Source organism: Taudactylus pleione, unplaced genomic scaffold (assembly GCF_031769625.1).
Source record: "Taudactylus pleione unplaced genomic scaffold, aTauple2 ptg000916l, whole genome shotgun sequence".
Taxonomy (NCBI): Eukaryota; Metazoa; Chordata; class Amphibia; order Anura; family Myobatrachidae; genus Taudactylus; species Taudactylus pleione.
Window position 1 is genome coordinate 1,528,152 of NW_028285317.1, and position 23,325 is coordinate 1,551,476.

The window sequence follows — 23,325 nt, forward strand, 5'->3', positions numbered from 1 at the left end:
TAATCTCTAATATGGTTTGATGAAATCATGGAGATCCTGGGTCTTCCCTTCCCATTATCCAATCATAAGCAGGCAGTGTTTGAAAACCACTTGGGATTGGTTGATCAGCAATTGGCACTCCAGGTCAATTGATTCTTTTCTCATTCTGCAACAGGGAACCAAGGAGCTGTTGTTATATCTCCTATTGGTTTTTATTTTTATTTACAGTGGATTAGAAGATAATGATTTTCCATGTACAGTATCTGAGTAAGTCCGTCGGAGAGCGCAAGAGTCTTTTACGCATGTGCATATTTCCGGTATTATCTTCGGAAATATGTCACCAGAACCTAATTTCCTGAAGGTAATGGCGGAATACGGTATTGGTGGCCAGCAGGATGGGCAGTAGGTAAGTAAAGCACCCCTTACAGACCACAGTCACTGCCTCTATATATACCAAGGATCTCAGATCAGCATTATAGAATGCACAAATAACGTCTTATCGTACTCATTAATGAAATGCCTACTTACTCAAGTGGAATTATTTTATGTGCCTCTTTTCATGGCATCTCCAATAATGAGGCATTTCCACTCCACAAGCTTTGGGGTGTATAGAGAATATCTGGGTTTTGTCCTACAGCACCTGCCCTTTGTGTTTAACTATGGAAGTTAAGTAATATGTAAAAGGAAAAGTGTGTTAGGGTACCTCCTCTCCACCTGAAGCAGGAAGAGGCGCATTTCAGGTATTACATATAAATAAATGGGGCTGGATAAGGTTGTGGGGGCCCCAGGGCAAACAAATGGGGGGAGGGGGCTACCAATATGATGTGCTGGCCATGTTATTAAAATGTATAATGTGTAAACGCTCCCAGCACCACAAATGTGTTAAACACAATGTAGTGTCAACAGTTCACATTATGCCACACAGATTTCCCAGTTTACATATGCCACAGTGCCCCCATGACGGTGATGTACAGATAAGCCCAGTTACATCGATGCCGCTTGTGCTGTAAATGGCGTCACGCATTGTGCGAGTTGTGCGTCCACGAACGGTTACACGCACCTGTGATCCCATAGGATTGCACGGTGAGATCACAGTGCTCGCCTTAGCCTACCGTAGTGCATGCAGCTGTTTGTAGTGCGATCAGCAACGATGTAAGCAGACGCCATCTGTAGCTATGTGTGCCCATCCCTCGTATGTGAGTATCCCTGAATGACCGCCCTGGCCACCCTGTTAATTGGGCATTGGATGTCACAGACTTGGCACAGTGGGAGTTTTCTCCATAGTGATGCTGATGTCACAGACTTGGCACAGTGGGAGTTATCTGACTAGTGAAGCTGATGTCACAGACTAAGCAAAGTGGGGGTTATCTACTAGTGACGCTGATGTCACAGAATGGGCACAGTGGAAGTTATCACCTTAGTGACACTGATGTCACAGGATGGACACAGTGGGAGTTGTCTCCTTAAAGACAGTGATGTCACAGACTGATCAGTGTGAGGGTTATCTCCCTAGTAAAGCTGATGTCACAGACTGGGCACAGTTGGGATTATCTCCCTAGTGACGCTGATGTCACAGACTGGGCACAGTGATAGTTGTTTCCCGAAAGACAGTGATGTCACAGACTGGGCACAGTGAGAGTTGTTTCCCCAGTGATGCTGATGTCACACACTGGGTACAGTTGGGGTTATCTCCTAGTGACGCTGATGTCATAGACACTGCAAACTGGGAGTTATCTGCCTAGTGACGCTGATGTCACAGACTGAGCACAGTGGGGGTTATCTTACTAGTGACAGTGATGTCACAGACTGATCAGTGTGAGGGTTATCTCCCTAAATAGTGGCACTGATGTCACAGACAGGGCACAGTGGGAGTTATCTGCCTAGTGACGCTGATGTCACAGACTTCGTACAGTGGGGGATATCTCTCTAGTGATGCTGATGTCACAGACTGGGTACAGTGGGAGTTGTCTCTTTAGTGACGCTGATGACACAGAATGGGCACAGTGAAGGATTATCTGCCTAGTGAGGCAGAGCAGTGGGTTCCACTGGAAGACGCTCCCTGCTAATCACAGAGACTGCACTGGCTCACTGAATTGGAGGATTTTACCGGGGGAGGTGCTGCAGCCCGCCAGCCCCTATATAAAATCCACCACTGGTTAAATCACTGGAACATGCAGGCATATACACAGCACTATGGAGGTACTCAATTCTGCTATGTAATATACTGTAAGCAGCTAGTACTATACTAAAGTACCACGCCAGTGGTGGCAGTGGAGTATGGTCATAGATATCTATGTATGGGGCGCATGCGTGGTGACAACGCAGAACACTCTCCTCCAACAAAAAGTTCATAAGTTAAGAAAAAATTGTATAAATGCAATACATAAAGGTATATCATTCACTGGCACCATAAAATGCAGCGCTTTAGACAATATGGGGCAGATGTACTAAGCTCTATAAAGTGATAAATTGGAGAGTGATAAACTACCAACCAATCAGCTCCTATCGTTTTTCAAACACAGCCTGTAACATGACAGTTAGGAGCTGACTGGCTGATAGTTTATCATTTTCCAGAGCTTAGTACATCTCCCCCTACAAATAGTATATATAATTAAAGTGGAAAGCACCTGCATACAGTATTAATAAAGGTAAATTGAAGTGGCGATTCCTAATACAGAACCCACGTTGCCCGCACTATATTGCATGAATCTCCCTCATTCGTAGCTGTTCTGTAGCTGTTCTGTATAACTTTTTAAGATGTTTGTCTCCAAATTGATACAGCAAAAGCAAGCAGTTACCGCACAGTCCCAAGACTCCCAACTGATTAAAGTATTTCCCTCTGTAACAGCAAAAAGCATCTTAATTATCTGAGAAATCTCACAGTTCCTGCAGCTCACACTAATGAAGTGATACATTATGAAGTTGGGTTATGTAATATTCATGACGGATATGCTAAGTTTATACCAGGTTGAGTGCAGAACATCTCCCTGAATTCACAAATATTTAATCAACATGAACTATTTAGGGTGCCAGAAGGTCCCCAATGTATTGCCGCTCTGGCTGTTGAAGGGTTAAAAGAATTGGGAGAGGAAATGCAGGCCTGTCAGCTCCATGCTGCTGTAACGTTCCATGCAAGCAACTGCTCTATGCAATAGGCAATGGATACATGTTAGTGTTATCTTCTTGGTAATTGCAGATATTTAGCAATGAAAGCCAAGATCAAGTCCTGCTAGAGAAAAATAGAAATGTACCCGACAAAAGGAACAAAGGTGCATGTCCGCTTCACAGTGAGCATCGCCACAGACCTACCTTCTTCTGTGCTAAGCCCACATCCCAACCTCCCTCCTCTACTCCTAAAACAATCTTAAATCCCTGAGCACACTGGAGGTAACTCCTCCGCTGCGTGCGGGACCTGATCTCTACTGACATGACTGCCAGCTTCCCACAGGTCGTCACAAACACGCTAACCATGGGACAGTCCAATCAAATCGGGACTGCCCCACCAAAATAGAGACATTTGGGAGGTAAAGTGTTGTCTAATAACGAGGAGGTAATGACAATGAGGAGAATATATATATATATATATATATATATATATATACATACACACACACGTCCTGATGACGGGGGGCTGACCCCGAAACGTTGCACAGTAAAGCACTGTTTTTTCTCTGAGTATTTGGACTGGGAGTGCCACTTATTTCTTGTATATATTGTGACACAGTCCGGTTAGGGGGTCCCTCTCCTGGGTAGAGGACTCCTTCCTTACACACACAGCAGCTGGGAAACAGTACGCCAGACTGGATTCGAGTACAAGCTGGTCGGCGCCAGTCTTTATTGTACAATGTCAGAAATAATCATAAAGAAAACAAACATAAATCCTAGCCCTGTCGGGGCACTAACTTCACAAGTGACTTCCCTCACTACAAGAACCTGGCAGGGCCTAATGCCCTCGCCAGCAACAAAGGCACAGCACAGCACTTACAAATAGGTTTTCAAGTGTCTCTGAGCAAACTCCCTGCCTGCTCTCCCAGGTGAGACACTCAGCCCTAAACACACTAGGCTTATATTGGCCACTCTCAGGTGGGAACCCTAACAAGCCTGTTACCAGGCTGCGAGAACCAAAACCTGGAGTGGCCGTGGGTGGAGCCCTCCCTCTCCTCTCACCCACAACCCCCAGGTCCCAAACCGGCTTTTCAAAAAGCCGAGACTCAAGCCTGCTACACTGCAGACATTCTCCTGGGGGTTTAAAACACATAAGACAGGAATCTGGGACAAATGTACCTGCCACAGACCACTTTACCAGTGATCCTATCACATATCCCCCCCCTTTGTTTCGACCTGTGGGGCGGAACAACTGAAGCCCCCAAGCAATGAACGCGTGACAACGCGTCTGCATTGGCCAGCTGGCTTCCTGGCCTGTGTTCCACTGAAAATTTAAAAGTTTGTAACGCCAAGAACCATCTCGTAATTCTCGCATTACTGTCCTTATTTTCGGACATCCACTTCAAAGGGGCATGGTCAGTGATCAATTTGAACTTTCTTCCAACCAAGTAGTACCTGAGAGCCTCAAACGCCCACTTTATGGCCAACGCCTCCTTCTCCACTGTGGCATAGTTTCTCTCATGTACATTCAACTTTCTGCTTAGATAGAAAATAGAGTGTTCCTCACCCTCCTTGTTCTGGGACAGGACCGCTCCTATACCTACTTCTGATGCATCGGTTTGTACTATGAATTCCCTTTCAAAATTAGGAGTCATCAGGACTGGTTGGGAACACAACGCTACTTTCAACTCCTGAAAAGCTTTTTCTGCCTCAGGACTCCATTCTACCATGACTTTTTGTTTGCCTTTGGTCAGGTCAGTCAGTGGGACTGCCATGGTGGCAACGTTGGGTATAAACCTCCTGTAGTACCCCGTAATTCCCAAGAAGGCTCTCACCTGCTTCTTATTCAGAGGCCGTGGCCAGTTTTGTATGGCATCAACCTTATTGAGCTGAGGCTTTATCAGGCCTCTGCCAATGGTGTATCCCAGATATTTCACTTCCTCCATGCCTAGACAACACTTTTTTGGGTTGGCTGTCAAACCTGCCTTATAGATGGAGTCCAACACTGCTTGTACCCTGGGTAAGTGAGACTGGCAATCAGGACTATGAATGACCACGTCATCCAGATAAGCAGCCGCATACCGTCTATGGGGCCTTAGAATCCTGTCCCTCATTCTTTGGAAGGTAGCAGGTGCCCCATGTAGCCCGAAGGGCAACATCTTGTACTGAAACAAGCCCTCTGGCGCTGAAAAAGCTGTCTTTTGTTTGGCGCTCTCGGTTAACGGTACTTGCCAATATCCTTTGGTTAGGTCAAGAGTGGTTAAATACCTTGCCGTCCCTAGTCTCTCAATCAGTTCATCCACTCTTGGCATCGGGTAGGCATCGAATTTTGAAACACTGTTCAACTTTCGGAAGTCATTGCAGAAACGCACACTCCCGTCGGGCTTTGGAATCAACACAATGGGACTTGACCATTCACTATGTGATTCTTCAATAACCCCTAACTCTAGCATATTTTTAATTTCTTTCGACACCGATTCTCTTTGTGCTTCTGGTAACCTATAGGGCTTTAGATTAACTTTAACCCCTGGGTCAGTGATGATGTCATGTTTAATGACCGAGGTTTTCCCAGGTACGTCAGAGAACAGCACCCTATTTCTGATCAGAAACTCCTTGACCTCTTGTTGAATTGCCGACAGGGCTTTTGCCACTGTCACTTCGGGAACTAAGGGCCCTGGATTTACTGGAGGGGCTCGGACGGCCGACAGTACCGTTCTATCTTTCCAGGGCTTTAACAGATTTATATGGTATATCTGTTCCAGCTTTCTTTTCCCCGGCTAGTAAACTTTGTAATTGACCTGCCCCACTCTTTCTAAGATTTCAAAGGGCCCTTGCCATTTAGCCAAAAGTTTATTTTCCACAGTGGGAACCAATACTAACACTCTGTCCCCAGGAGCAAAGCTGCGTAACCGAGCATTGCGGTTGTATACCCTCTGCTGCGCCTGTTGAGCCTGTTCCTGGTGCGCTCTCACTATCGGCACTACCGCAGCAATTCTCTCCTGCATTTGAGAAACATACTCAATCACCGTTTTGTAAGGACTAGACTGCCCCTCCCATGTCTCTTTGGCAATGTCTAGTAACCCCCTTGGGTGTCTCCCATACAACAAGTCGAAGGGTGAAAACCCGGTGGAGGACTGGGGAACTTCTCTTATGGCCAACAATAAATACGGCAATAAGTAATCCCAATCCCTACCATCCTTGTCGACCACTTTCCTAAGCATGTGTTTTAACGTCTTGTTAAACCTCTCATCCAGTCCATCGGTTTGGGGGTGATAAACCGAAGTTCTTAACTGTTCGATTTTGAACAGGCGGCATAACTCTTTCATGACTTTTGACATAAACGGTGTACCCTGGTCAGTTAATATCTCCTCAGGTATACCCAGCCTGCTAAAGACATGAACTAGCTCTCTGGCAATGGTCTTGGTTGACGTATTGCGCAACGGGATCGCTTCCGGGTACCTGGTAGCGTAATCCATTATGACCAGAATATACTGGTGTCCCCTGGCAGACTTCATTAAGGGTCCAACCAAATCCATCGCTATTCTTTCAAACGGCACCTCTATAATAGGCAATGGAACTAGTGGACCCTTAAAATGTGGCCTGGGAGCATGATACTGACACTCAGGGCAGGATGCGCAAAAGTCAGATACCTCTTTATGAAGCCCGGGCCAGAAAAACCTCTGCATTATTCGCTCAGTGGTTTTCTCTACCCCTAGATGGCCTGTCGCTATATGACCATGGGCCAGATCCAACACTGTTCTTCTGTAGGCTTTGGGAACTATTAGTTGTTCCACAACATCTTCCCCCTTCTTAGTCACCTGATATAACAAATCCTGCCACATTGCCATGTGGGGATAGGACAAAGGACTATCAGGGTCTACGGGTTTACCATCAATTACTTTTACATTCTCCCTGGCTTTTACCAAAGTAGGGTCATTCAACTGCTGCACGGCAAAGACCTCTCTTCTGACCTCTAAATCAGGCAGACGATCACCTGGCCCAACAACACTTCCCACCTCAACGGGAGGCACATCAGTTGGCGGGCCACCGTCACGCTCCGCATTCTCTAGTTCGCCAATCATAGTAGAAAAAGGGAATAACTCTGACTCAGAAGAAACTCCCTCCTCGACTACATCGACAACCTTCTCAAATGGATCGGGGTTGTTTACCTCTGGAACAAAACGGCTTTCCCACAACTTCCAGAAGTGAGCAAAGTCTCTCCCCAATACTGCATCGTACATCAGACCATGCACCAAACCCACAGAAACTATAGCAGAACCACATAGTGTCTCGATGTTCACCTCGGCAGTAACATAATATCGAGTATCCCCATGTATGCAGGTCACACCAAAAGTATTCCCCTCACGCCGCAAGGGGTTCACCAGCTCAGCTTTTATAAGTGTCACCAAGCTACCAGAGTCTAACAGTGCTTCTACTCGGTTGCCATCTACAGTGAGTACACACATGTGCTTATCAGTCTCAGCCTGCCGGTCAGCCGTACAGGCTGTCTGTGCAAAGAAAGACCCCCTGCGGTAGACATGAGCAGTATCACATTGCATAGGTTCAGTTGTAAGTGAACAATTAGCGGCAATATGGCCGAAGCCACCACATCGGAAACACTGAGTCATATTAATGTCTAATCGTTTACGGGGCAAGAACCTTCCTGGCCTGGCAGGCCTGTCTCCAGGTTCTACACCCTCAGTCTTAGGTACATTCCACCGCCCAGCACCCTTCTCCCCTGGAACAGTCTTACCAGTGTCTGTGGGAGTTCGCCGGTGCGCCATCGGGGCTCGGTGGGGCATACTCATCAGCTCCTCAGCCGCCACGTACCTCTCCATCAGCTCGACCAACTGGTCCGCGGACTTAGGGTCTGCATGGCTCACCCACTTGCGCAGAGTCACAGGTAATGATCGCAGGTACCGGTCCATCACAACCCTTTCCACGATCTGTGGTCCCGTCAGCGTCTCGGGCTGTAGCCATTTTGAGGACAGATGGACGAGGTCATGCATCTGTGAACGTGGAGGCTTGTCCATATGGAACTCCCAGCGGTGGACCCGTTGGGCACGAACAAAGGTGGTGACTCCCAAGCGAGTTAGGATCTCCTGTTTTAGTTTTTTATAGTCCTTGGCATCAGCCAGGCATAAGTCGAAATAGGCCTTTTGTGGCTCCCCAGACAGAAAAGGTGCCACCAGACTTGCCCACTGCTCCTTGGGCCAACTCTCCCTTTCGGCCGTTCTTTCAAATGCGGTGAGATAGGCCTCCACATCATCGCCCGAAGTCATCTTTTGGAGGAAGTGACTGGCTCGTATGGAGTGAGTGGTGGTGGGAGGACCAGTAGTAACATCTCTGGGCCGGGCGACCAGGTGCTGTACCACCTCTTTTATGGCCTGGCAGGTTTCCTCGATGGCGACCTGTTGTTGCCTCTGGGCTGTCTCCAAGGCCAACAGTTGCACCCTGGTGGATTCCTGCTGAGCCCTGGTAGATTCCTGCTGAAGTTTGTTTGTCTCCTGCTGAGCTCCTGTAGCTTCCTGCTGAGCCCTGGTAGATTCCTGCTGAGCTGCTGTAGCTTGGAGCAAGGCCTTAATAATGTCCTCCATTTTGTCCTGGGGTGTAGGTTGGAAGCTGAACCTTGCCTCTCTGAGCATTGGCTGACGCCTCCTGTATGGGACTCCAAGGACACAGCGTTATTTCCACACTCACAAATTGGGTGTCTGTCCCTTTAATTTTTAAACGGATAGTTTTCCTCTCGCTGCAACTTCAGTGTGTGTGGGTGCCCGCATTCTCCACCATATTGTGACACAGTCCGGTTAGGGGGTCCCTCTCCTGGGTAGAGGACTCCTTCCTTACACACACAGCAGCTGGGAAACAGTACGCCAGACTGGATTCGAGTACAAGCTGGTCGGCGCCAGTCTTTATTGTACAATGTCAGAAATAATCATAAAGAAAACAAACATAAATCCTAGCCCTGTCGGGGCACTAACTTCACAAGTGACTTCCCTCACTACAAGAACCTAGCAGGGCCTAATGCCCTCGCCAGCAACAAAGGCACAGCACAGCACTTACAAATAGGTTTTCAAGTGTCTCTGAGCAAACTCCCTGCCTGCTCTCCCAGGTGAGACACTCAGCCCTAAACACACTAGGCTTATATTGGCCACTCTCAGGTGGGAACCCTAACAAGCCTGTTACCAGGCTGCGAGAACCAAAACCTGGAGTGGCCGTGGGTGGAGCCCTCCCTCTCCTCTCACCCACAACCCCCAGGTCCCAAACCGGCTTTTCAAAAAGCCGAGACTCAAGCCTGCTACACTTCAGACTTTCTCCTGGGGGTTTAAAACACATAAGACAGGAATCTGGGACAAATGTACCTGCCACAGACCACTTTACCAGTGATCCTATCACAATATATATGTATATATATATATATATATCTATATATATGTATAGATATACATATGTGGATGGGTACACTACACACCAAGGTGAACACCCCAGCAAGCATTTGGAAGGCTCTGCAACAAAGTGAGTGCTGGTATTTTGATGTTATTTATATATATATATTATATATATATATATATATATTATATATATATATATATATATATTTACATATAAAGGTGGAATGGATGTATGCGCTTCGCACCATAGAGAAGTTCAGTTTGTACCACATTTTTTTTGCATCAGTTTGATAGGAGTCTCACATCACTGCTCTGTGCTTCTATAGAACTGGAACCCACTCATTTCAGTAACTAACTCTCAGGGGGTGATTCAATTAAATCGATGTAGGGGCGATGCAAGCAATGTACCATTGGGACCACTCCTATATCATGCAATTTACCTCACAACCCCACAGGGGTGCCCAGGAAAATGCACCTCAGACTACTATGTGTACAGGCTATGTGCGCACTACACCTCGCCCCTACCTTACACCAGTACATGCGATCTTACATTGTATTTAAATGAATTGTCCCCTCAGACTTGCAATCCTACTGCCTACATTATCCTTCTCACAACATGTCACCTCCCCTGTCACATAAGGCCCTGTCCTCGCTAACACATCACTCATCTTCTGATATACTCTGTGCTGCAGATGGATGCTCCAGGCAACTCTGCAACAGCGCTACTCGCTGCAGGCTGTTATTCTAGTAGGTGCCGTGAGGCAGCAAAAGTGCCAACCCCCAGGGCCATGCCCAAACCACTTGCAGACCCCATTGTTACGGCACTGCTCTTTATCGCAAGAGATCCTGTTCCTATCACTAAATCTCAGTCTGTGGCTTCTTGGCTGCCTCCAATCCCCTGTTCACATCATGTCACTGTCCCTGTTACATGTAGCCAGTGGCGTATCTAGGTGGGGGATGTCGAGCGAGGCATGTGCCCTGGGTGACATGGCAGGACCTACAGAGGGGGGTGCCATCCGCGACCCCTTCTGGACTGGTGGTTATTAATGTGCTGCTCTCTCCTAGCCTCCCACTGCTCTGACTCAATGAACGTCAGTAGCAAATGTTCCAATCACCAGTCTCCCTCTGTCTCCTCTGTTCTTACCTGTCTGCACTTTCCAGTCTCCTCCATTGATTCTTTTTTTTTTTTGCAATACTGTATATCTCTTCCCCCACAATACCCACCACCCACTGATTCCCATATGTCAACCATGCAGGAAAAGAGTGCCAAAACGCCACATCAATCACATTGCACTATATACAAGGTCACTTGCATATATGCAAATTATTTTTGCCCACAATGCATCCTGTTTGTTAGTACACTCTTTTCCGGTGTTGTTGACATATAGAAATTAATAAACCATGCTTTGCATGTAGTAAGTGTTATAATTGAAGAAAAAGAAAAAAAATAAATAAATATATATATATATATACATACATACATTATATATCTATAAAAAAAAGAAAATGTGGGGGAACATGATCCGTATGGGCTGTTTTCAGTCAAATGACTAGGCGTAACTAGAGCCCAGGGCCTCTGCATGTAGCCCTGTTCTCACTAACAAATCACTCATTTTTCAATTTGCCCTGGGCTCCAAATGTGATCGGCTGCCGGAAGATCGGCAGCAGTGAAGATCCAACCTAACCCTCTCCCCCCCTAGTGCCTAACCTAACCCCCCTGTAAGTGCCTAAACCTAACCCCCCGTCTCCCCGCAGCCTAAACCTAACCCTCCTGGGGGGTCCCTAACCCTAACCCATCATAGAGAATTACCGCGTGACCACTTTTTACAATTGGATTAAGCATTAAAACGGGTTGCATAGCCACGCTAAGTGAAAATTACCACACAAAGGGGGGCATGGCCTGACTCTCAGCCTGGATGGACTTGTCCTGAGGGAGCTCCTGCCTTGGCCTCTTTTAACAGTGTCCCAGCGGCTGTTTGCGGACTCCCACACTGCTGCCTTCACTGCCTCTTGGGGCTGCACTACCCCTGACCTCCTTGCTGGACTCAGGAGGTGATCTGCGGGGTCCGGCGTCCCAAGGCCTGCTCCACTTCCAGGAGCAGCGGCCTCGATTTTAGAGCTCCGGCGGCGGACCATGTGAAGTCACCGCCACGGCTGCCACTGATTCCTCCTGCCTCTGCCTGCCAGGATTACCCTGACCCTCAGTGGAGGCACTTCTCCTTAAGGTGCCAGTTATAAACATCCACGAATTGTGGGAGGCCGCCATCTTGGGACTTCTCCTTCATGCTGCATAGTGTGTGCGCGCGCCTGTGTAGTGGCTGCCCTGCTCCCTTCACCAGCTGAAACAGCGTCTATGGCCCCAAGGCTGCAAGACTCCACTTCTCATAAGGTTGGTGACTGAGTACCCTCCAATTGCACTCCCCTGCAGGGTTGCCATAACTACTCTTGCTCCTACCTCCATGCCGCATCCTTGAGGTCCTCTCTCCACACACCCATGAGACCCCTGCTGCTCTTATACCTCTGATCTAGAATGCAGTGCACCTATATCACAGTCCCTTTTCTTACTACTTGAAAATTCCACCCCAGAGGATTGTCATGCCTGTTAAACAAGGCAAACTTTCCACCCTCGCACCTCCTATTAGATTCGCCTCTCCGAAAACGCCTGATCAGATATCTATTGGAAAGTCTCCTGTGGCGTCGACGATCTTCGGGATTATGCTCTTATCCTTTTCAAAATATTATTACCTTTTGCTGGGGATCGGGATTTGATGATTGACCGGATTGGCAGCTCTCCCAAGACACCCTTCTACGTCTCCATTTTTTCCATACTAAGAAGGATATTCTCAGGGCTGCATGCTTGGCGGAGGACACGGATGTCTTGGATGGCCTACAGCTCTTTCCAGACTTCTCAATTCATACTATAAATAAGCGCAGGTCCTTCCAACCCATTACAAAGGCTCTCCGCGACCATGATATACAGTATCGCTGGATGTTCCCGGTTAAGCTTTTAATACAGAAGGATGGATCAATTTACGCCATCTCATCCCTGAATGCTGGTGCCAACTCCTCACTGAATGGAACATTACCATCTCAATTGCCTCAGCATCTCAGGAACTCCCTCTTCAGCCTGACTGGTCCCAGGTGGGATGAAGATGTGCCAAGTTTCTGTACTTTGGCTTTTCATATTTTTCCAAGTGTTTGCTGGCTACGACGGAGTTGGTGTGGACTGAGTTTCTGTCAGCTATTCTATTTCACCGAGTCTGCTTGATATAGTTGGATCATCTCTCGGGACACCACTCTCTCCTGCTCCTTCGTTCCATCATCTCCATGTTTCTACTTTGGGTGTCGTGTTCTGCCATCCTCGGATGCAAGTATTATTCATTGTTTATTGCTGGACTTTCAATGTCTGATCTGGTTTACCTTAACATTTCGACTGTGGTTTTCCTGTTCTCTTTCTCTATATTTTTCTCAACACCGTATTTTGCAATGCTAATATTTCCCTAAATAGTTCTAGATGTTTTTGGCTTACTGTGATATTTTATCTCTTTAAGTTGTATTGAGATTTTAATATATTGCAGTATGTTTACCTATTACATTGTGCTGATTTCTGTGTTCTATCTCATAAATGGTCTCATGGGTGGGGAATGTATCAGCCCACCCCCCACGTGTTAACTTTGTTGCCGTATCTTTTTCTTATGGTAACTACTGTGGCCCGATACACTGGGCCTTTATGGGTTTTTACTTCCTTTTTTTTCCCCTTACCCTTTTTTTGTTTTCCTTTTATTGTGTTTGGCAGGTACTTCTCTAGGGCATCCATTTTTTCTCATAATTTCATATTATATAATGGTTAAAAATGTTTCCCTTAATGTTAAAGGGCTTAGCTCCCCACAGGCGGTTAGCCCTTTCCACCAACATAAAGCCGATATTGTGGCCCTGCAGGAGACACATTTTTCTTCTTCTCTGCCACCTATTGTTAAAGACCATAGATATCCCCTTTGTAATACTGCTAACGGCCCATCCAAACATAACGGTTTTGCCATTTTATTCAATAAGAATATCCCTTTTACCTTACATTGGAAAATTGAGGATAAAAGTGGTATATTTCTCATTCTTACAGGTATTATTCAAGACACTTTGGTTACCTTAGTCTCTTTATATGCCCCCAACTCTCGTCAGGTCCCTTTCCTTTGGGGAAACTGTTGAAAATATATAAAGTTCGCCGGCTGGCACTTATCCTAATGGGCGATTTTAATTTAGTCCTTGATCCTAAAATGGATAGATCCTCTCCCCATGTTTCTCTCTCCTCCTCCTGGGATCTAGGCCCCTCTTTAGCTTCTAAGAAATTGCTATAGAAAGAGGCATGGCCTGGCAGCCATTAAGACAAGTCGCACGTTGTGAGAGCTCCTGCGGAGATTCGTGACCCCTGGCATCCCCAGGCGCTATAGAGCCCCATACTCTCTCTCCTTACCTGCCGGTAGACAGTGTCAGAGCGGCAGCGTGGTTTACGGAGATGGGTGGTGCTCTCCATTGCACGATTGTGGGTTGTGGCACACAGCCCAAGCCAAAACCTCGATCATGGAGCGCGCTCCAGAGGGGATCGGGGACGCAATACAAGCACACCGGAGTGTGCACTCCAGCTCCAGCGCATAAGCGGGACCCTTTTGCAGGTGAAGAGCGGAGTCAGCACTGTCCGAAAGCTGTCTGGCGTCCTTGCCCTCTATTACACCCCTTGTAAAAGACGACTGGCGCACCTATTTTCCAGATGAAAGAGATATACCTTTAATAATAGTTACTCTAGAATAGATCTTATTCTATTAGAGAAGAGAGTCCTTCAGTGTACTAAGAAGATTAAAATTCTTCCCATTACATGGTCTGACAACGCTCCTGTCTTATGGACCTGGGATATGGGTCAACAATTCCCCTCTGCATGCCCCTGGCACTCTCTTGAATATCAATTAACTGATCCCGAGTAAAGGCCCTTACTGACTCCCTTACATCATATATGCAGACTAATTCTCCCGAGGAAACTTCTATTTTAACTTACTGGTGTGCTTTGAAAGCAGTACTCCGTGGTACTTCTATCCAGTAGGGAGCTCAGGTCAAGGGCCACTCTCGTAAAATGCAGAGTGATTTAGAGTCAACCCTCAGATCTTTGGAGCCACAGAATCAAATCCGTCCAACTATGACTTTGCGTAAACAGCTCCAAGAGGTAAGACACCAGCTGCAGAAACTTTTTATGCTTCGTATGCGTTCAGCCCTTGCCCGCCTTCGTCATAAGTTTTATACTGCAGGAAATAAGGCTTCTCGTTTGCTAGCGCGTAAACTTTATGGTAAGCAGGCGCATAATAGGATTAAATGTCTTATTACTCCCTCAGGTGAGAAATGTCTTAATCCCCTTGATATCGCTAACTTATTTTCGGAATACTATGCTAAATTGTATAATCTACATGAGGACCCTTCCACTCCCCAACCCTCAACTAGTACCATTTGTTCATTTCTAGATAGCCTCCCTCTCCCCTCCCTTGATGCGGATAGTTTGGCGTCTCTGAACTCCCCTTGGTCTCTGGAGGAAATACAGCTGGTAATTCAGCAGCTGCCAAAGGGAAAAGCTCCTGACCCTGATTGCTTTGTTCATTCCTTTTATTCTGCGTTTGGTGAGGTCCTTTTCCCCCTTCTATTACAGCTTTATACAGAGGCTTCTCATACTGGTTCCTTTCCAGCTGAATCAGTGAAAGCTCAAATCGTGACTATTCCAAAGCCTGGTAACGACCCCTCTGAATGCAAGAACTATCGTCCTATTGCACTCCTCAATACGGACGTAAGAATTTATGTTAAGTTGATAGCCAATCACTTGAATCCCTTGCTTCCGCAGCTGATACACCATGACCAATTGGGCTTTGTTCTGGGACATCAAGCTCCGGATAATACCCGCAAGGTCCTGGATTTGGTTGAATGGGTATCCTATACTACGTCGCCATTTCTTCTCCTTTCCCTCGACGCTGGAAAAGCCTTCAATAGGCTCTATTGGGGATACATGCGCCAGGTGTTATCTAAGTTCGGATTCCAGGGAGACATTCTTCATTCTATTTCTGCCCTTTATGCTGGTTCTTCCGCGCGTATCTTTAGCATCGGTTTCCTTTCATCTTCTTTCCCCAATTTCTAATGGCACTAGACAAGGTTGCCCCCTCTCCCCGTTAATATTTGCGTTAGTCATCGAACTCCTTGCCCAAACAATTTGTCTGTCCTCAGCGTTCCCTGGGCTTTCAGTTTATAATATATCTCATAAACTATGTATTTTTGCAGACTATGTCTTATTGTTTGTAACCAGCCTGGAGACCTTGTTGACTTCCCTACATACTATTCTAGACAACTATAATACGGCTTCGTATTACAACTTAAACGCCACCATAACCAAAACTCTTCCTATCAATATCCCCTCCCCGATTCTCCAATCAATGAAGACATGTTTTCCTTTTATTGAAAGGATTCTTCCCTATTACACAGTATCTAGGTTTCTCCATCCCCTCTAGTATTAAAAATGTTACAAGGTTAATTACATTCCCTTATTAACCCAGTTGACGTTCTTAGCCACAGCTTGGATGTGCCACGAGACCTCCTGGTTGGGCCGCTTAGCGGCGTTTAATATTATGTTGTTGCCAAAACTGATGTACCTATTTTGTGCTATGCCCTATGCAATCCCCTGTACATTACTACAACAGATGAGACGTTTGATGTTTTCTTATGTGTGGAAACGTAAGCCCCCAGAATGGCTTATAATCGTATGATTCACTCGAAACTGCAGGTGTGTCTTGCCCTTCCTGATCTTATTAGATATCATGAGGCTGCCCTACTCTCCCAATTATGTGACTGGTTTCTGCCCCCTCACTCTAAGCCCTGTGTCAATTTGGAACGTGCTCTTGTTATAGGTTTTCCTCTCCCTGACCCCCTTTGGTTGCCCCGTCCACAACCTACACTGTTCCCTGCAGCTGTCCTAAGAGTTTGGGATCTTAAGCACAAAACCCATTTTGAGTTTACCCTTCCCACAAGGAATGTTTCCCTCCAGGCGTTAGATAGATCTCTGCCCCATCTGCATGTCTCCTATTGGATGCATCTAGGTATCGGGTCTCTTACAGATTTCCTTTCCCTGTCTTCCATTTCACCATTCTCTGACCTTTTGTGTTAAATTTAATTTAAGTTTCTCAGCCTGGTTATATTACCTTACAACTTAAACACTGGGTTGGTAGTATGTATACTGATCCTAATGTGTTTCAATCACCTCCGGATCGAGTTCTAGGCAGGTTTACTAGACCTTCTTCTCGAAGTGCCATATCTTATTGGTATTGTTTATTGTCCACCCCAGATGGACGGATAAGTCCCTAGTCCATCTTAAATGGGAGACTGATCTCCAACGTACTTTTACCCTTAAACAGTGGGAATCTAATTCACCTTTCTTCCTTCTCCCTCTCTAAATGCACCAATCATACTGAAATGCATGTCAAGCTTTTAAATAGATTGTACTTAACTCCCTCTAAACTCCCTAAGATATGGCCTGTGACTTCAAAATTTTGTTGGCGTCCCTGCCATTCTCATGGCTCTATTTTCCACGTTTTTTGGGAATGCCCTGTTTTAAACCTTTTTGGAGGTAAGTGTTTACCTTTATATATGATGTATTAGGTCTTACTTTAACCCCAGACCCCTCCTTAGCCCTTCTACATTGGTATCCTTCCATTGTTCCTAAATCTGTCCGCTATGTCCTGGGTCACATTCTAGTATCGGCTAGGGCCACCATAGCCCAACATTGGAAATCCCCTTGCCTTCCCCCATTTGCAAAACTTATTTCTAAGATTCAATTCCAATTTAAAATGGAGACAAAAGAGGTTCCTTATTCTACAACCCCTTCTTCTCCTATTATGAAGTGGCTTCCATGGCATATATATGTTATATAGGGTAAGGTTACACCCCCCCCTGCACATGCTACTCCTCAGACCACTCACCGCCTTTTAATTTAAATGAAACTCCATTGGTAGATTCAGACGATTGATCAATATATTTTGTTATTTTTGGATTATTTGTTTACTGATGTCTGTGGATGACCTGACTCCCTTATCCCCCCATGTTGTGTTCTTGTTTTCCCCTATTCTTTTTTCTGTACCCCTATAATGTTTTTGCATATATTCAATAAAAATTTAATGATGGAAAAAAAAAAGAAAGAAAATTACTGCTCAATAAGCGCGTTAATTGGAGTCGTCATAAACAAACATTTTACCATGCCTAGTTGAACTCCCCCATAAGCTTACACCAAAGCTATTACGTAAACCAAGGGTCCGGACGTTCAGGATTTTGGCGTTCGGGATGCCGACGCCGGTATCCTGATCTCCTTCGGGATGCCGGCGACAGCATTTTTCCGGGTGGTGGGGTTCCAGCTGCCAACATCCCGTCCGCCGGCAATTTAACTACATCCCAGCGACGGCAGGTAAAGTCATTCTACAGGCATGGATACATCCAATGCCACCTTCCCTGACTCTTTTTAAAGGGAAATAGTTTAATTTATTTAATATGGATTGGTTGGAAACCACGTTAGATATAAAAAAAAAAGCTAACACCAAAAGTCTGACATTTGGGGAAAGCTAAATAACTTCCTTGCCAGTTGATTTTCAGAAAATAATTAGAATTTGCCCGTAATACATCTTATGGTACGAGAATAGATTGTTATTGGATGATCTCCCTATATTAATTAATGGTTAAAGGCTGACCTCTATCTATTTATTTTATACCATTTACACCATGTGAATTTTGAGCGAAAAGGAGCTGGTTCACAGATCGCTGATCTTTAGATGAATTTTAGAACCGTTGTGCTATTAACGGAGCATTTTATATTACAAGGTAGCAGAATGAGATCTTATGTCTCGTATTTTGAATGACAAATAAATTCTAGCTGTGCTGTGTCCAATATTAAATCTGTGCTATCCAGCAGGTACCGACTTTGATACCTATCGGAATCCATCTAACGCTCTACGCCCAGCAAGATCCGCATCACAGCTGTCAGTAATGAGCACACAATCTGCTAAGGATTAAACAGTAGGCAAAGAATTGTACAATTCCGTGTATGTTACATCTGTACTTTGCTCTTGTGTGAAGAACGTGGGGATGGAATCCTGTTGCCTAAACTTCTAGTCATTATGATGTGAAACGCAATACTGCTGTTCTGAGGCAGATGCGAGCATTTCATCTGGCTGTGTGTCCCGGGAACAGAAGCAATTACTGGCCATTATTTTACATTATGTTACCAGGAGTGACTTATCTCACTGCTGCTACACTGGGAGCAGGAACACTGCACCAGACATGGCCACAATAACATTGTTTAATAAGTCAACAAGTGCCCAAAATGAGATCCTCTTATAAATGGCCCCAGAAGACATCCCAGGGATAAAACATAAAAACCATGTCGGCCTAATAATAATTGTATATTGCTACAATAATATTTTGACGTCATAAACTGTGCTGCAGCATAAAATACAGACATTTATTATATGTACGTAATATGGACACTGTTACTGATAAGGTACATATACAAACATATATAGACATTAAATGGGTATTATAATCACTCTAATTTCCTTAGGCGTATTGAAAACTGATCACACTACTGGGACCAGTGGTTAAGATACATATGGCTGTGCAGGACCACTTTTATAATACATACTAAGCACAACAGGAAACGTGTGTGCTGTGTATAATGGAGGACACTGCTATAGCAAAAGTAACACAGACATTGGTCAGTGAAACGTCGGATACAAATGTATAAAGTATGTAACTAGTACAATGGAATGATACGTTAGCTGTATAGAACTCTGTATTTTTAAGTAAGCAGCTGTATGTGTGTGCATGTAGATAGACAGACAGACATCTAGTGGTAGAATGAAGCTGTGGCATTGGTGAACCACTGAATCTATGCTGGGATGGGGGATCCGCCCAAACAAGTTTAAAAAGGTAAAAAAGGAGTGTGACCACAGAGGATACAGGGCCTGATTCACAGCCGCTCGTAAGCGGCCGCTCGTTCGCTCTGAGCGATGTTTGCACAACTGCGCATGCGTCGTAATGCGCATGCACAAACCAGTCATTGTGGTCGGAAATCGTGCGCTCGCAAAACAGCGAGGGGCTGCTAATTTGATTGACAGAATGTACCGTTTGTGGGTGGTAACAGGGGAAGGTGCTTGAAAACGGGGGAGTGGAGATCCGAACGCAGGCGTGCCTAACGGTCAAAAGGGCGTTTAATGGGAGTGCATAATTAGTAAAGGAGCGTCATCGACCACGTCACTTGGTTGTCTTTTAGCCTGAACTGCTCGCAGTGATAGCGGTAAGAAAAACCTACCACAAGCACTGCGAGCAGTTCAGATGCCTTTCGATGTACCCGATTAATCTAATAAATACCTGGGAATGACGTGTGATGCGACCGGCAAAGGGGAGTCTTTACAAAATAGCGAGCGCATTTTTCGTTCGCTCGCCCAGACATAGAGGCGTCAACAAATTTCAAAGAGCAAGCGCTCAATTTAAATAGCCGGCCCCTTTTTTGGAACGACCGTCCGCAAATAGCGTCCGGCTCTGAATCAGGCCCACAGTCCAGGTGGGGCTGCGAGAGTCAAACCGAGTCAGTGGGCCATACCTACAAGAGGCATGGAGGATTTTGAGACTGTGTGAAGTTTGCAGACTAGCTGCCTTGATAAGTCATGGGCTGAAGAAGTAAGATAGTGCCCTGCATGGGGGCTAGGTTGTTTGTTATTTTCTGTTTTGTTTGTGCTGACAAACAGTAAAGCATAATTTATTTGTTTAAACCTGAGCACCTAAACACTGCACCACTGACCACTTTACTGAGCAAAATATCCCATATATATATATATATATATATATATATATATATATATATATATATACACACACTTTTCTGATGGATATTTACAGTTGATCTATAAATATTAATATATGTAGAGCTTTCAAATGTCCAGAGTGATGGTCACAGTTCTAAGGCACTGTTCTAACAATATGGAATTCAGTCCAGGTTTGGGGAAAATTTGAGGTAGAATTATTGTTCCTATTTTTTTTTTTATCAACTCCATTCCACTCATCCCCTTTGGAATAAAACTGCATACACCTCCCTCCCAGGGCTAGATTATAACTCTTCATAATGGACAGCATGCAATATTTTATTCCCACATAAAATATTCTATTCTTGCTCCACTCTGGTCATTTCCAGATTTTTCTACACTTAGGGGGGAATTGAATTAGCTGCAGTAATTTACCGCAGCTAATTGATCCCGCGGGGCCTATTCAATTAGCCCCAAAGTTGAAAGTCACTGGGAATTTTTTTTCACCTACCTGAGACAAGTGAAACAAAATCCAGATAAGGAGCCCAGTTTTTGCGATTGTGGTAGCGAAAACACATAGGATCCTTGATACGGTCACGGGGACCTATGTGTATTCGCCCGAAAACTGATCATTTTTAAAAGCAAATAAAATGGGATCTAATTAAATTGCCAGATGGCAAGAAAAATGCACTAAGGGCCTGAATCAGACCCGCTCGCAAGCGTACAGTGCTCGCAAGCGGGTTGATGCTTGCCCCCTGCGCATGTGCCGTGTCCGGCATGTGCATGCACGAGCCCCAGCGAGCGACTGAAGTTCAGTCGCTCCGGGGCAAGCTACAAGACGGGGCGGCTGTCGATGTTGATTGACAGCTCGCCCCTTTTTGTAGGCGGGTAGGGGGGGTGGTTGAGCAAACGCAGGCGTTCCCAAAGGAATGCTCTATTAGAGCAGGAAGTCCACTCGGGCTTGCGAGAGCTGAGACCCTGCCACAGGGTCTCCTTGCAAGCCAGATGGTCGCGATAATCATGACCATCTCCAGGCTGCTTGCAAAAGCTGTGGGTGGTCACCCACAGCTTAGCGAGCGGCCAGAAGAAAAAAAGATCCCTGTCCTGATTCAGAGCGGCTCTGAATCAGGCCCTAAGTCCCATTTTATCCGGACTAATAATGGAATTACCCCCTAAGTGGTTGATGTATCAAGCAGTGTAAAAACACTGTGGAGAAGTTGTCCATATCGATCTACTGTACCCCATAAAATCACAAAAGTCACTAAAGCATTTACAGGATAAATTTGTTTACTGAAACGTCAGCTTCTAATGATGACGGTGTTGAACTGCAAGGGGTGCAAATACATTTATTTATTATTTATTTTGCATGCAGGATAAATACTGTCTATTTTTGCATGTCATTTAGATTTGAGTTTGGACCACCCCTCCCAATGCTAACCTCTCTGTACATTTTAAATCTGTGCCCCCTCTCCTGTAGTGTAACATGATTTGCCAAGGTACAGAATTGCTCTTAGCCTTTGCTATGCTCCTAACAATGAATCAGCTCCATTATTGGACATTTGGCATTTCCACAACAAAAGAACCAGACAATTGAGGGATTAACGTACATCTAGTGTTATAAAAAAACAAAAACAGAGTTTAACGTAATGTTCTTTTTATATAGAAATATACACTTACTTATTCCAAGCTTGTCGAAGGTTCTTAGGGCTGTACTGTGTAAACCGCTCTGTAAAACATAAAACACAAATAGGTCATTCTGAAATGTATCATAATTTACCTATAATATATACAGTAACACGATCTAACCATTGCAAACCTTGGTTTTTCTAACTGTAACTGAATAATATGCTAACGTGACTCATGTTATGTGTATATGTATATATATATATATATATATTATTATTATTATTATTATTATTATCCTTTATTTATATGGCGCCACAAAGGTTCCGCAGCGCCTTACACAGTACATAAATGAGCACACAAGAAAAACAGTTAATAGTAATACAAAACAATGCAGGACAAGGACAAGGTTATAAACTCAGCTGCAAAACACAAGCAGCAGGACATGAGCAACCAGGTGGTAGGTGCCATTGTAGGGAGTTAGGAGTAAATTATACTATAAGTAGGGGGAGGAGAAGCACGTGAGGATGAGGGCCCTGCTCGTGAGAGCTTACATTCTAAAGGGGAAGGGCAGACAGACAGGGGCGACACAGAGGGGTAGATAGTGAAGAAGGAGCATGGAGCAGTGGGTTAGGATATGTGCTGCGGAATGTGTGTGTATAAGACGACCTGATGTTATGTAAAAATTAAGTCCTTCATACATCTATCTCTATGATAGAAAATAGATTGTTTGTGTTATTTACATGAGAGATGTACAAAGTAAAGTAGAAGCACTTTAATTTGTGTGTTACATTTTAGCATCTATATACAGCCTGACAAGAAATGCAGCTATTATGGGACTGTCCCGCCATCCTAATACAGTAGTGACTACTTTAGTTCCAGCTGCTGGGTGCTATGCCATGCTCCTGTGAGTGGGTGCATCTCACATGCTAGACCCACTCACAAATGGGTGCAGCCATACATGATGTGGTCCCACAGGATGTTGCAGTACCCGGGCCCAGAATTTCTCTTGGCAGCCCTGGAGGTGACAGACAGAACGAGGAGGGAATGGGGCTTAGTAGTGGGGTAACAAGACCATGGAGGGAGGTGGTTGAGAGTGGAGGTATAGGAGAAGTGGGGGAAAGAAGCAGAGGGTTGGAAGCAGAGTGATGAGAGAAAAAAAGGAAGAACAGCAAGTGGAGGAAACAGGAGGGGGAAGAGAGGGACGGATAAAGTAGAGGATTATGTGGACATAGAATATGGGGGTTGTGTGAAGTAAGGGTGTTCATGCTGTGGACAAGGTAATAATTGAGATGTAAACTGGAGTGGAGGCTGTGAGATATAGAGTCAGTGTGATATAGAGACAGTGTAATGTGGAGGCTGTG

At 45.2% G+C, this 23,325-nt stretch overlaps 1 protein-coding gene across 4 annotated transcripts in view; it reads right to left on the bottom strand.

The window, feature by feature from the left end:
- The window catches only part of CDK14 (cyclin dependent kinase 14), a 691,508-nt gene that overhangs the window by 161,465 nt on the left and 506,718 nt on the right, over positions 1–23,325 (bottom strand). For all 4 annotated transcript variants that reach the window (XM_088459604.1, XM_088459603.1, XM_088459605.1 and 1 more), the window contains one exon: positions 22,016–22,064. In XM_088459604.1, the coding sequence (XP_088315730.1) occupies positions 22,016–22,064 (49 nt within the window). The remainder of the gene's footprint in view (positions 1–22,015; positions 22,065–23,325) is intronic.